This window comes from Rhipicephalus microplus, chromosome 3, assembly GCF_043290135.1.
Source record: "Rhipicephalus microplus isolate Deutch F79 chromosome 3, USDA_Rmic, whole genome shotgun sequence".
NCBI lineage: Eukaryota > Metazoa > Arthropoda > Arachnida > Ixodida > Ixodidae > Rhipicephalus > Rhipicephalus microplus.
In genome coordinates, this window is record NC_134702.1 from 62,434,517 (window position 1) to 62,448,746 (window position 14,230).

Here is a 14,230-nt window from a genome sequence, read left to right on the forward strand (position 1 = left end):
TAAACAGGCTACCATTTATTTATTACATGAAAGGGAGAAAGACAGATATTTTCTTCTATGTATCCTATCAAATTGTTTTCGTTATATGGTTGTTAGCAAAACACTTTTCTTGTACGCAGACACTTGTAGGCAGCTCTTGCTGAGAGGAAGCGAGAACAGATGCTTTAACTTGGTTATTCGGAAGCTGCAAAGAAAAAAAGAGATAATCGAACTCTCATGCCTTCAAGCTCATTCATAGTTATATTTAATGTTTAGTCAAAACACTATCCCAATCATGCAGCTTAAACTTATAACGCGCATTAGAAGAATGTTAAGAACATTACCACAAGTGGCGTCATTTATTTTGTTACGTGAGTTTGTACGCAAGTTGTTATGATGCAGGTACAATTGATATGTTGGCTGCGCGCTTTCTGATACTTAGGTTGGATTCAGAAAAGTCTTGTTACTAGGCTAACGAAGATCAAGGCTAAATTTGGTGAATATTCGAAAGAAGATGATGAGCTGGTCACTATTTTTTATTCATTTTGCTTTCTAATATGGTCACATTTTGTGTGCAATACAAGAAGAAGGAACATAAAGAATACTCTTTGCGCAACAATAGCGGCTTTCGTATCTGTGTCTCAATGTGCCTTAGACAAAACATACACAAAAAAGTGTTTTTTCTTGTCAATCACTTTTTTAGTAGTCGTCTATTTGTTGTGGCATAGGTGTTTGTGATATAGTCTTGTTTTGAATGTCCGCGCTCTGAATTATTATTCAAAAGACGGTGAGCTTGGTGCGGTAAGCCAACGTGAAGGCGTTGCCAGTACATGCCGGGACACTTTCGTAGTTGGTAAACTGCTATAAACGATGATATGGTTTGGTAGGTTGGTGCCGTGGTTCACGTACTTAGCCATTGCCACGTTACGCACATGAGACCGGTGAACACTTTAAGGGCAAATTGTTCATCACGTTTGAACATCACGTAAAAATAGTAAGTAGCAACGGTACGTAGCGTCCATGAAGATGTCAGAAGGAGCGACAGGTAAACATTGTACGCGGTGTCACCATGAATCATAGTGCCCAAAACAGTTGTTAGCTTTTACAGTGTCCTACAGGTGTTAGCTGTATTGTGGCATACAGGAGTACCTTGCGTAATGAGTCTTGACAGCTTTTTCTCTTAGATGAAACGGGAACAGGTTATTTATGATATACTAACAGTAAAAATCGCAGAACTCCTAAATTCCACGTGCAGTTATAAACAGTAGGTGCATTTTGGAAGTGATCATTCGTAGCTACATAGCGACTAAATTGAAGTATTTTCACCTGCGATACACGGCGACTTTCACCGGGTGTTCTGTAAAGGTTTGACTGCATATGTGCACCGCATATGTGTACTGTGGAAAGTTAGATCTAAAGCGAAATTACTTCTCCCATCGGCATTGGTGGTGTAATCGATGCAACAGCAGTGCTCCTGTTGGTGGATTTTCTGTGTACGAGAATTCATTATGGCGACTATTAATAATTTCTAACTATTCAAAATGGCGAGTGCCCATCGTGAGTTAAGATATGCTTCTTATCAGATGTCAACAAATCATGTTTTCCTTTTTGTAACCTTGGGTTTTCACTGATTTACCCATAAACGTCCGGAAAGGCCTTTCGCAAATGATTTGCTCACCGTCAAAGTGTGTCAGCGTGATATATGGGGGCATGGTTTATTGAGTAGCACTAATTACTTTGATGTGTTCTGGGCAAGTCTGTTTCTGGCTTTTCCGTTGGGTATAATTAGATGCTTTCGTATCAGCAAGCTTTTAAACCAAGTTGACTACGATACCTGAACGGAATAGGTGGTTGCGCTCTAACTACACAAGGACACAGAAGGCACGGATCAATATATACGCAATCACCCACGTACCAGCAACAATTATCGCCGTGTCATTGTCGGCAAATTGCAAAACCTTACGCAAGAACCTAATTTTACAGTCCACTAAAGAAATGGAAGTTTGGGTAACACAAGCATCTCCTATTGTCAGAATATAAAATTCTCCCGTCAGTTTCCGGGCCTGTGAAACTCCCTCCACCGCTTAAGAAAATGCCCGCACCACAATTTCATTGAACTATGGCAAGATTGTGTGTGAAAAACCGGGAGAGAATTACTAAATATATTTTACAAAGAATACAGATTGTCAACTTTTAGGGCATTGATGTTTCTATTAGTGTAAAGCAATTTCTATTACTGTGATGGGAATATATTTAGCAGTAAGAAGCTGTAGTACGTATTCTCGAGCTGCAGGTAGTCTAGCCTTCATTGAAGATTATACATTGCTATCACGTACTCTCGGCGATTACCTTGTTTTACTTGATCATCGTTACCCTTAACAAAACACAGACACAAAAATACGTAAATAGGAGGGATTTGTAGTCATTCGCACCTTTATGCGGGGGCACGTTCTTGTTTCTAAGAACACATACTCCATTTTCGCAGATTCCTTTTCTACGAGTGCGTCTACTCTTCTTTGAAGAATTTATAGTATGCCACTTTGGAAGCTGTAATCATTAAGAGAAAAAAGCAAATATTAAATTTAAAGCCACTGTAGCAATCAAGTGGAAAACTGTATACAAGGGTATGAACGCGATAGCTGGCAGCTCATATAAAATAAACACTTTTGTAAAATGGTATTCTAGGGTACATGCTTTATCACCTAATAACGAGGTTCCCAATATCCCGAGCGGCGTTTCGCATAGCGCCATCTTTCCGTGGTGGGCGCAACCCGCGATAACAAATGGGAAATTGCGAGAAAAAAAAACGTATTTTAGGACAAATCACCTGATCGAATTGGACACCACCATTGTATACAACGCATAACCAAAGAAATAATGCGGTAAATTTCTCGTATCATGCCACAAAGTACCTCTTAAACGTTTGGTTATTTCGACACATTAGACATCACTTTCATGACTGGATCTGTTTATACATACCAGGGAAACCTACGCAACTTTTGACATGTCTCAAAATTTTGTTTTCAGAACATCAAATCAAGCATCTAGTACGTACAACGATAAGTCAATTTCGATCACTCAATTTGTTCGTCAAGTATGATTTCATGGCTTATAGTCAAAATATTTACGGGTGCATGAGAGGCCACATCCAAGAGAGGGTGCCCTGAACAGCTGTGCCAAAACGCTGCTTTTTAGACAAGCTGACGCTTGTGATAGCACGGCAATCATTTAACAGGGCAAAACAATTTTTTGAGCCCGGCGCTATAACAGGGAATGAGAATTTTTTGGATGAATAAATTAGTGAGAAAACAAATTCTGATACTGAAGTCGTTCCATAATTACTTGGGAAAGTGGTTCAAGACGTTTTAAGTAACACATGCGACATATCTCACCCTGCTTTACAAAAACCCGTTTGTACTGAATGAGCTAACCCAGTGGATGTCCTATTTGTTTATTTGACCTCACAGACAACAACAGCACCATCTTCATATCCCACCATAACCTATTACGCTAATATTTGCAGTATACAGTATTTTAATGGCCAGAGCCCCAGTCGCAAAAAATAGCTCACCTAAAATTGTTTTAACACTTCATTAAAAAGGCTCCTGGAATACTACAAAGATTGGCACTTTAGGGCGCATTAAGCAATACATCGGAGTCGTACAGAAGTAATAAAAAATTGACATTAAATTTACTCACCACACACTTTTCGCCTCTTTTTAAGTACACCATTTCATCCCCTTCGCAAGAAAATGAGCATTTCCGATACCCGTAATTCTGGAAGAAAAATTTGTCCACATAACAAATCTTTACCGAAGTTACAAAAAACAAATGTTTTTTTCTTTCTTCAGGCAATTCTAACGTCTGCGTATTTCCTCACTCATCTGACACATTGGCGCAGTAACGAATATTCGATTTCAAAAAAAAAAAAAATCACGTGCATTTGAGAAAGTGCGAAATGTCGCATAGCCGCGATAACTTTCAGCGGGAGTTTATGGTGTTCACTTTCGGTAGGTTTTTACTTCTGTGACGGGCTGTTATAGTAAGAAAAAAAAATGCGGTTGAACGAGGTCTTGTGAAATAACCTAACTCCAATAGACGACTCTTAGGTCTACTGCCTATTTGCTGCTAACATAGCTATAATCATTGCTACAATTCACAAAGTAGAAGAACTTCCAGGCTTACATTGCTTAATTTTCTTAGTCACTCAGGAGTATCGAGTGTCGGCTGTCAAGCCCAGAAGAAGTCATTGATATAATCACTGTTTGCAGTGTATGCTTTCAAGCAAGATAGTTCATTTCATAAAAAAAAGGTAGTGGACTTTCATACAGTACATTCAAAAGTGCTTATTCAAGTGTAATACATTCAAAAGTGCTCATTCAAAATAATTCAAAAGTGCTTATTGCTTCTATTCAAATTAAAAAAAAAGCTATCTTGACTGCATGCTCACCTTCTGTGATCGTCATTACACACAAGTAGCTTTATTTGTAAGTTAATATTATTACATATATATTGCGCGTACACTGGACGAAGCATTTGAAAGTTATATGACATGAAGTATCGGTTTTTGTCCTCTTTACAGATAGATTGATACATGTCCTTGCAGGTTATTCCATTACTGAAGCCTTGCAAGTGAAATTATGTGCGTTCTGGTCTTTAGCGCACACCTCAGACATCCCCACTTGTCTGGAATTTCAATCAAACAACGAGAAACTTGCCACAAATGTCGAATCTTTATTATTGTATTCGCAACATGAAAGCGTGCCCTACTTCAGTTGAAGATCTTGTCGCTCTCAATACTCGATGTATGTCCCGCCAGCCAGCAACGCATATTCACAGCTGGTTTGGTAGTTCTATTGTCCTTTTGTGTTAAAATAAAATCGGTAAGAAATTGATAAACTGGGACAGGATTGTTGTGAATCCAAAGCTCAACAATTTGCGAAATAGCATGTGGTTTATGACTAAGGCAGAAGAGCGTATCGATTGGCAGAGAGGCATACAAATGCTGAATCGTCTTGAATTAGCAAGGCAATACGTACAGGCTACGCGTTTCACACATTGTATTCATAATATCCCAACCCTGATGTCAAAACTCCTCATTGAGGCCTTTGAGGTTTTCTAAATAAGTATATAAATAAATTAGGAACTCTTGACGCGCCTATGGACACATACCATACGCCGATTCTTCCAAGCTTCACAATCACGACTCCTTCGGGGTGGTTTTGGTCCTCCCTCTAGTTGTTTCAAAAAAATGGAACATAAAAAAGTGCATATTGAAGGTTCGCTATTCTAACGCTCTAATAATATAGCTGGAACATATATAGGAAGGCTCTACTGGATAATAAGCATGCCGCATTTACTGGCTTCCGTATGTCGAAGAGCGCAACATGAAAGGACCTAACTATATTTCTGCGACTACAATTGTTTAGGAAAGTAATAGTAATAATTATGTGGCGTTTTATGTTCCAAAACTAATGGGCAATGTTCACAAATGTAAGAATAGTCTTGATGCCATCTCCTAAAAGCAACTGTGCCGTTATTATCTGTTGCTGGATCAGGGGGCAACGGAGTGACGTACAGACCTTTCTCTATCACAAACTTCGTCTAAATATACATAGACGATACGTTACTTATTCATGTTACTTGCAAATTGTGATTTTCGCGTGTGCATGGAGGTCATAACATATGCAGAACAACCACGCGAACGTGGTGCCATGTAAGCTGTAAAAAAATGACAGAAATATCTAGAATGTTTATTAAAAGCGTTAGAGAACTCAATAAACTTGATAAGTGGTCAGTTCGGGAGAGCGAAAGCACGTCCAGGAACATTTGCTAGAATGGATATTTTTTCGGGAAGCAAACTCTACATTGTGTGCAATGGCCTACAAAAGATCATTTCATGTCACAAAGAGCAACCACATAATGACTCCTCATTTGCTTCATTTTGGAAACTCTAAGCATAGGTATCGGTAGGTAAATATCGCGAAACTTCATTATTCTTCAGCATACTCAATAGCTAACTTGTTGTAATTGAATGGTTTAGCTGGCAAACACTGGTATATGCTGCGTATGTTTTCAGAAGCAAAACAAATGACAGTTCAACTTACGGTTTGGAGGTATAACTGCATTTTCCGAAACGCACTGTCCTTCTTTGCAGACTCCCGTAGCAAAAGCAGTTGACTTTGTTTGCAACGAAGTTGGAATGGCGACTTGATGTTGGCCTTGAAGCTTTAAGCGCGAAAGTAAAAAGTCGTCCAGCAGGTTTAGATTTTCATTGTGAGCATAAATAGGTGTAAGAAAAACGAAAACATCCTTGAGAAGGAAGGGAAAGGAAAGGTAGGAAGAATAACCAGACGAGCATCCGGTTTGCTATCATACACTAGATAAAGGGCATTGAGGGATCAAAGAGAGAGATAGAACAGGAGACAAACATGAAATAAAAATACACCTGAATTCAATCTACACTACTGCGTTCAATAGCAGTGGACCCAGCACTTCAGGTGTATCACATTTCACTGTAGTTACTGGATGTTCTACGTCCAGTGCTTGCAAGCCTTCAGTAGGCACCATGAATGAAATGATTCCTAAATTTACTGCCTTCTAAGGGTTTAGTTAGAGTGAAAGAACAAAGGCAGTCAGTTAAACAGCATTTGGTATAATGATTATACAAATAATACTAATAGTTAAACTATCAGAAAAGTCGTATGCTACAATAAATGATGTGGCGCGGCTTTTTTTGTCACCAGTTTTGTTTCTTGGTCAGCTGATGCAGCCTGACATCAAACAAAATTTATTCCATGCTTATCGAAATGATAGGAGTCGGCGTCGTTGCATTCCACATGTTATTAGAAAATAAAGACCTTCACCATAAAATGGTCGCAGATATAAACGAGTTCGTCGGAACTTCCGCATACTTACAACACATTTCTCACCGCTATTCAGGTAGGACTCTTGATCTTCCTCACAAACAAACGTGCAGTTCTGGTAAACATAGTCCTGAAAAAAATATACAAGCATCGTCTTAGTATTAAGCTTGGTAAATCATAAGAAACCTGTGGAACGTCAAAGAAGGAGCGGCTATAGACCTCTGTTTACCTAAGTAATCCAAGAAAACCTATAAGTTCTGGTTTCTTCAGAAAAGAAACTTAATGGTGTGTCTAGGATGGAAACCGCCAAGGCGTGGGATCGAGTTGGCTTGCGACGGCGGAATGACATGCAATTATTGTCGAGGGTCGTTCGGGAATCTACTTCAAGAAAGTTATTTCAAATATGGTATAGAAATAATACTACCGACTTTTGAATTTTCGTGTGTTGTAAACTACTAACATGCCTTTGGGTAAATTTGTCATCCTCTAAGAGATTTCCACCATTTGAAGCGACTGTCCGATAACTAAGCATTCAGGCCTTACGCCTTTGGAGATGTCATTAAGGTTATCGCCAATATTAGTCACTAATTCTAGTATGCTGGGAATTTGACAAAATCTACACGGCTAAAAAACAATTCCTAAATATTAAAAACGAGAAGTAAAAATATACATATTGGGAGCGCAGTCACCGAATCTTCTTTATCAATTGGACGTGTCATCACCATTTGTATAATTTCCTCATCTGTAGATATCATCATCAGTGTGTGCCAGCTCAAGCTCGTCTAGAATGAAGTTCTTCCTCATAATATGCAGAACCATGAAATTATTCTCACTTTCACAATGTGCTATGTTAGGAAGACAAAAATTGGCTGTGCCTTACAACTGTTCGCGAGATTTCCTAGTATGTAACCGCAATACCAATATAAAACACTACCGTATTTGAGAAATGCTTTACATGCACAAGCCGATTACTGTTTTGCCATTCAAGTCAAGTAACGTCAAGATTTATTCAGATACTTTGGGGTTGCTATCAGCCCACGTGAAGCCGTTTGCATCTCATGTCGCACGCGCGTCTCGTTGCTAAGTCACAGTTGGGTTAAAAATCCATCGAGCGTAAGGCGATGCGGTACTCGCGTGGTGGAGGTTCAGCGTGGCGGTGCCAGAAGCACCACCTAAGTGACCACACAGAAAATAGCAGCGAGCCTCTTTGGTGTTTGTGGCTTGCGTGGACGGACGTCTCCTAAGGTGAGTTCATGAGGAAGAAGAGGAGAGGCTGAGGAAAGGAAAAGACCCCAGTTCGCAGCATGGCTCAGCGACTGTGGTGAAATAGACAGAGAACATTAAACATGTGGAGAATAGAGGAGAAAAAGAAAAATGGCTTCCATGACTAGGACGTGGCCGGTGGCTTTTGTAGCTTGTTGTCGAGTCCAGTGTCCTTAAAAAAGCGAAGAACAACCTTGAAGACCTGGGTGTGGTGTCGGGCAGAGACAAAAAAGTCCTTTTGTGTAGCCATGTGTAGACCCACGCAACGAAGTGCGGCGAGCACAGGCACAACACCGTGGGCTATTTCCCATGGACTACTCGTGGTATATCGAACGTAGGCGACGCTGTAATCGTGTAATCGTGGTGCCTTGCATATGTGTTATGCTGCTCTTGTAGGCTACGTTGTTGTTGTATTGTATTGACACGTTATACAAGGTTATTCAGCGTGTCACGAGCGGTGTATTAGATTCGGCTGGTGAGCTGGCCGGGATGTGAGAGCAGGTTTATAAATGTACACGTCTTCATAGTTCGATGGCGAGATTGTCTACTTTCGTTTCGAGAGCGTGGCGTTCTTCTGAGTCCCCAAAATGTCTTACATGCGAGTGTTCAAAACAGTCCGGGCGTGAAAGCTGTAAGCAATCAACTTTTCGAGGTCAAGGGGCCATCACAAGACGACATCAATGCACACAGCTGCAGTACAAGCGTCAGTATTTCCGTAATGACAGCTTCGCTAATACAATGCGTGATATAATTGTTAACCTTATGTGTTGAGGCACTCGACGATGACGGCTACATTTCCTCCCTGAAGATCTGTGCCATAAGCTTGTGCAGAAAACCCATTGTGAATGTCTTTTAAGTGTGAGCTAGCAATGTCGAAAAATACCGTGAAATATTTGACGAGTTGAAAAAGAATAAGTGTAAATTGTAACTTACACCAATGTCATCGTCCACGTGACTACAGTCAGGGTTAATGTCAATTGGTGGACCAGGTATTGCTGAAAAACAAAACAGGGAAAAAATAAAAAGAACATTAGGCTTGGGAAAGGATTGTATGAGGGAATTAGCTGCATTCACAAGGCATATATAGACTTCCCATTTACAAGGCTTTTGTTTATAGACACCGGCACCTGGAGCGATAAGATTTGAGTTCTCTCCAGTGAAGACGAATTATTGCGTCGTCCCCCTACGGTCTTTTTTTGTAGACCAACAGAATTGGTAAAGTAATAAATTACAACATACATCTTCATGTAAACACTGTCCATAAATTACAAAGTACCGAAATTATGAGCTATAATTTTCCCGATATCCCGCAATGTTTTGTTTGGCATTTTGAACAGTCTATTGCCTGTGTTGTGTGTGTGTGTGCTCGTGAATGAATCGCAATATTTGGACGTTCATACTCAAATTTTGTAACAGAAATTACCGCCCAAAACATGAAACTATATGCAGAGTGAAGTTGGCGTATATTGTCCTCAAGACACCATCAATAATTCTGCCTTTATTAAAATCTTAGTTGAACTAAAATTAAGAATGATCACTTGATGATTAGTTTAAGGTTCTTAGCGACGTAGGTATCAGTTTATTTCTTGAATATTGTTTTCTGGGAAAAGTGCACGACAGTATATTTACAATATTGTGGGTATGTTTGAGCTGTTTACCTAATGACATTGGTGTATGTGATGCGTAATAACATTTACGACTATTATGAAGTGATAACGTTTGCGATTTCAGTATTTCTGTTTATATGAAATTGATCTTTAGCAGAGGTTTCTAGATTTGTAGCAGCGCTATCTACCACTTCTATCGTAACAAAGGAAACAAACATGAAAAACATAAAAGTGGGATTGACACAAAACATGCCACTCTGTGGTAAATGATGTTTCGAACCTTTCTAACAACTGAGTTGCACTTGACCTATGCGTCCAGTTAAGAGACAAACGAGGTTACAAAAGTGCAGTTTACGCTGTTTATTGATGATGTAAAAGTGTTATGGGGTACAATAGCTTGATGAACGAATCTTACGTTTTTGCGGTGGTATCTTGCTGTCCCGTGGAACACATTTTCCGTTATCACAGACTCCTATCTTCACAGAAGGTGAAATTTCTTCGACTTGGTTTTTAGTAGAACCAAAGGCTGGCGGAAGCTGAAAGTTACAATTAAGATGTGGAAAATTTCGAAAGGATGTAATGTAACATATTCACGGTTCAAACAACAAAAGTTATAATTTCGATGTGAAAAATGTGTTTCTCATAATTAAGGTGGTCATTCAATGTCATGCAAGTGTACTTAAGTCTGCACAACAAATTAAAGTTCATGTAATGGGATAGTCTTTGCTTCGGTATACGAAGATTACCCTAAGTGGTCGAGACAGCTACTCATTCAATAGATGTGACAAAATTTAACAAGGAACAGCGCTTAAGCCATACTTACCACGCAAGACTCATTATTGCGCAAAGCAACTCTTTCGTCTTCTTCGCATGTGAACATGCAGGTGTGAAAAATATTGTCCTGGAAACGACAAAGAAAAAATTTGGGGAAGAAACACTGCAAATAACGAGCAAAATTGCTCTTTGTGAATACATAACATATGTAAAGAAAAAATTATTATCGCAGGTACCATCGTGCTATCACTTAAGGCGAGTCCAAGGATCACATAATTTTCTTTTTCTTTGTCCTTCCACGCCCCCTTCAAAAATCTTCGTGCACCAACGTGCTATTTCCCTCCTACCGAAATTGGGACAGACCCACGGCGTGTCTCCACGTCAACGTGCCACACCACATCCCCCCATTCGCCGCAGTTCTTGGAACGATGCCAAGTAGGTCAAGTTGCAGCTGCGCGTTGACATCACTCTCTCTCATCCGCAGCAGCTGCCGGCTCTTCCCAACACACCTACGGTGTGTCTGCTCCACCCGCTCTCAACGCAGTTTTTTCTCTCTCGTTTTACCCTCTCCACCGGCCACAATGCTAAATAGAAACACTATTTTGGCTTGTTTATATGCGATGAAACCTACACGAATCGCAACCCGCGTCTTGTCGCTTTGCGCTTCAAAGAATCGTTTGCTCGAGTAAAGCCTCCAGTGACTTTCGCTTCTAACCGTTCTTTGGGCACCCGTGTCGACGCCTGTTCCTGCCGGGTCAACGGCGTGCGCACAACTGCTGCTTCGCATCACATCGTGGTTCCCTTCGGGGAGATGGTCCAAAATTTTTATGCAATCAATTATTCGTGTTGATTTTAGGGCAACGGTAATGTATGCCTCCTTGAGTTATGGTGCTTAGGTTGTAATACAAGAAAGAATACGATGGTGGAATACAGTTATATTTGTTGCTGGTTCGTGTCTACTGTTCGGAGTTATTGAATGAACCTTAAATAGATGAATGGATAAATTTTGTTGTCCTGGGAAACGAGGCTACTGTAAGTTTGCACGTTTGTGTAGCAATACAAGAAATGTGCAACTGCAAAGAAATGTGAGAGGTGATTCATGATAATAGCTACCATATGAAGTGTATTACGGACTACAAGGCTACATGTTCAAAATGTTTCGCTGGTGACTCTTTGTCACCGTGAAACTCTGTTGGAAATCGTTCTTGCCAGTTCGGCTCAAGTTTTGAGGGCAAGAAGTAGTAAAACTAAGACCCAGACCGTTGCGGAAAAATTTATATGCCAGTGACAGTTACCCGGAGTTGCTGCCACTAGAACTGGCTAAAGAATTGGACCATGTGACAAATGTTGATATCTATGGCGACTACATGGCGAAGTGTAACAAACGTAGGCCACCAGTGCCAAAGAAAACTGATGAGGCTTTTATGATTGCTTCTGGCTCCAAAGGTCTTTTGTTTAGTAAAATTTAGAGCCTTTAATAAGTTAAACACTACCGTTCTACTGGCGTGACTGTACATGCGATTCTATTAGGTGAATTACTTGGTAGGTAGCCCACCTTACGACAGCAGGCAGCATCGTAAAACCCCGAGCAGATAGACCAAGGAGATCAGTATTCTTAAGGACAGAGAGAACAGTGCAGAAGAGAGGAATGCAGAAAATACTCACTGTGCGATTCGTCATCCAAGCAGTACAATCGGGATTAGTTTCCTTTGGAGGTCGTGGCTGTTTAGCTGCACGGGGAATGCATGGAAAGTCAGCGTCACACAGTTTCAACGTTTCAGGTGCTGAGAGAAGCCACTACCGAAGTGAGGGTTCTTGTCTTTTGTCATATCGTAAAAAAGAAAGGCTCACAGATATTCCGTCACATACATTAGCCAGTCAATTATTAAACATTTCCAGGTAGCAATTTTTTTATCTCTCTATTCAACGAGCTTGCTTTGTGCAGGCAGATACATCGCATTTATGGTGGGAATCACGAAGACAATTTCTTTTGCCTTGTATCTTTCGCTTTGTTTTTCTTTCTTCCAGCGCTAAAATTTTGCTTTGAGGGAAATGTGCTTAAGAAATCAGTTCGGCTGTTGCTTCAGTTACAATTGAACTAGAAAATAAAACTAGCTACGTTAAAGTTAAGCAAGAAAACTACCAGATGTATGACAAATGCTGTATAGCATAATAATACAGATAGTCATGCTTGTATCGGCCTCTTCAAAGTGATAGTGAGTCCCTATTTATTTTCAATTTTCAGTTATTTATTTATTTATCCTCCAAGTTGAGAGGGCACTGCATGCACTAGTGGTAAACAAAGACTGAAGTAGGTCCACACGATGGTAGTAATGTAAATTAGGAGACAAGTACAACACACGAGCAGTACCGTAGATCTTTGTGCCATGCTACCTGACACTTCACTCAATTGTTTGATAGTGATAAAGTATAGAGAAAATCTAATTTGTGAGAGAGGACCTTAATCTAAAACTTATGTGAAGAGATCCTACACGTTGGGGCGTTGCTGTTCAGCGGAACACATTTGCCATCCACGCATTGTCCCATGTCTACAGTTCCCAGGTCTTTTTCTCTGCTTGGATGTTTTGAAGGTGACCCAGGCGAAGGTTGACGCTGAAATGTCCCATTATATTGTTAAAGAAATGCACAACTAATGTAGTAAAGCAATAGACATTCAAAGTATTAAACGAAATAAAAATCGTATCACCAGTTCTTTTAGCCAGAATGAAATCTCGCAATTTCTGTTTGTCCCACGTAGAATCCTATCTATCTATCTATCTATCTATCTATCTATCTATCTATCTATCTATCTATCTATCTATCTATCTATCTATCTATCTATCTATCTATCTATCTATCTATCTATCTATCTATCTATCTATCTATCTATCTATCTATCTATCTATCTATCTATCTATCTATCTATCTATCTATCCATCTATCTATCTATCTATCTATCTATCTATCTATCTATCTATCTATCTATCTATCTATCTATCTATCTATCTATCTATCTATCTATCTATCTATCTATCTATCTATCTATCTATCTATCTATCTATATGCGAAAGAAATGTATACTTAAAAGCTCGGGTTCTCGTGTTTGGACACAATAATAATGAAATCTAACAGACGATAATGCCAAGGAAAGTATAAGGGAAGTTATTAGACCGAATTGTAATGTAAATGTGAAGAAAAAAAAGGTGGGTGAAAACAGATAGATAGATAGATAGATAGATAGATAGATAGATAGATAGATAGATAGATAGATAGATCCTCATTAATTTCATAAGTGGCGTGGCAAAGTGCATTGACATTGATACAGTACCATCAAATATCGGAGATTTATTGTTGGTGACTGCCTTAGTTGCAGATTAAATTATCTACGTGGGGCGCTCAAGCTCATCAAAACCATATAAAATAATCGAGGCTGTTCGACTTTCCAGTGCTGCACTTACAAGGGAGTGAGGGGTTTAAAATGTAAGGGTATGGCTACGTGGAAATTAAAAAAAAAACCCATAAGTGCGCATACTTACAACACAAGATTCCTTATTTTGCAAAGCCACTCTTTCGTCTCCTTCGCAGGTGAACGTGCAGGTGTGATAGAGATTATCCTGGAACAGGAAAAATGAGAAAAACATTTTGATGAAACACATCGAATAACAATGATATGTGGTGTTTAACGTCCGAACACCACCATATGATTATGAAAGACGCCGTATAGTGGAGGGCTCCGGAAAT

At 39.7% G+C, this 14,230-nt stretch overlaps 1 protein-coding gene across 1 annotated transcript in view; it reads right to left on the minus strand.

The window, feature by feature from the left end:
- Positions 1-14,230, minus strand: part of LOC119161141 (uncharacterized) — a 41,436-nt gene continuing 27,206 nt past the window's right edge. The window contains exons 21-32 of the mRNA XM_075889638.1: positions 14,026-14,103; positions 12,982-13,102; positions 12,155-12,219; positions 10,539-10,616; positions 10,131-10,251; positions 9,042-9,103; positions 6,898-6,975; positions 6,087-6,207; positions 5,152-5,213; positions 3,679-3,756; positions 2,412-2,526; positions 1-184 (exon numbers count right to left, since the gene is read on the minus strand). Of these exons, the coding sequence (XP_075745753.1) occupies positions 174-184; positions 2,412-2,526; positions 3,679-3,756; positions 5,152-5,213; positions 6,087-6,207; positions 6,898-6,975; positions 9,042-9,103; positions 10,131-10,251; positions 10,539-10,616; positions 12,155-12,219; positions 12,982-13,102; positions 14,026-14,103 (990 nt within the window). The 3' untranslated portion in view covers positions 1-173. The remainder of the gene's footprint in view (positions 185-2,411; positions 2,527-3,678; positions 3,757-5,151; positions 5,214-6,086; positions 6,208-6,897; positions 6,976-9,041; positions 9,104-10,130; positions 10,252-10,538; positions 10,617-12,154; positions 12,220-12,981; positions 13,103-14,025; positions 14,104-14,230) is intronic.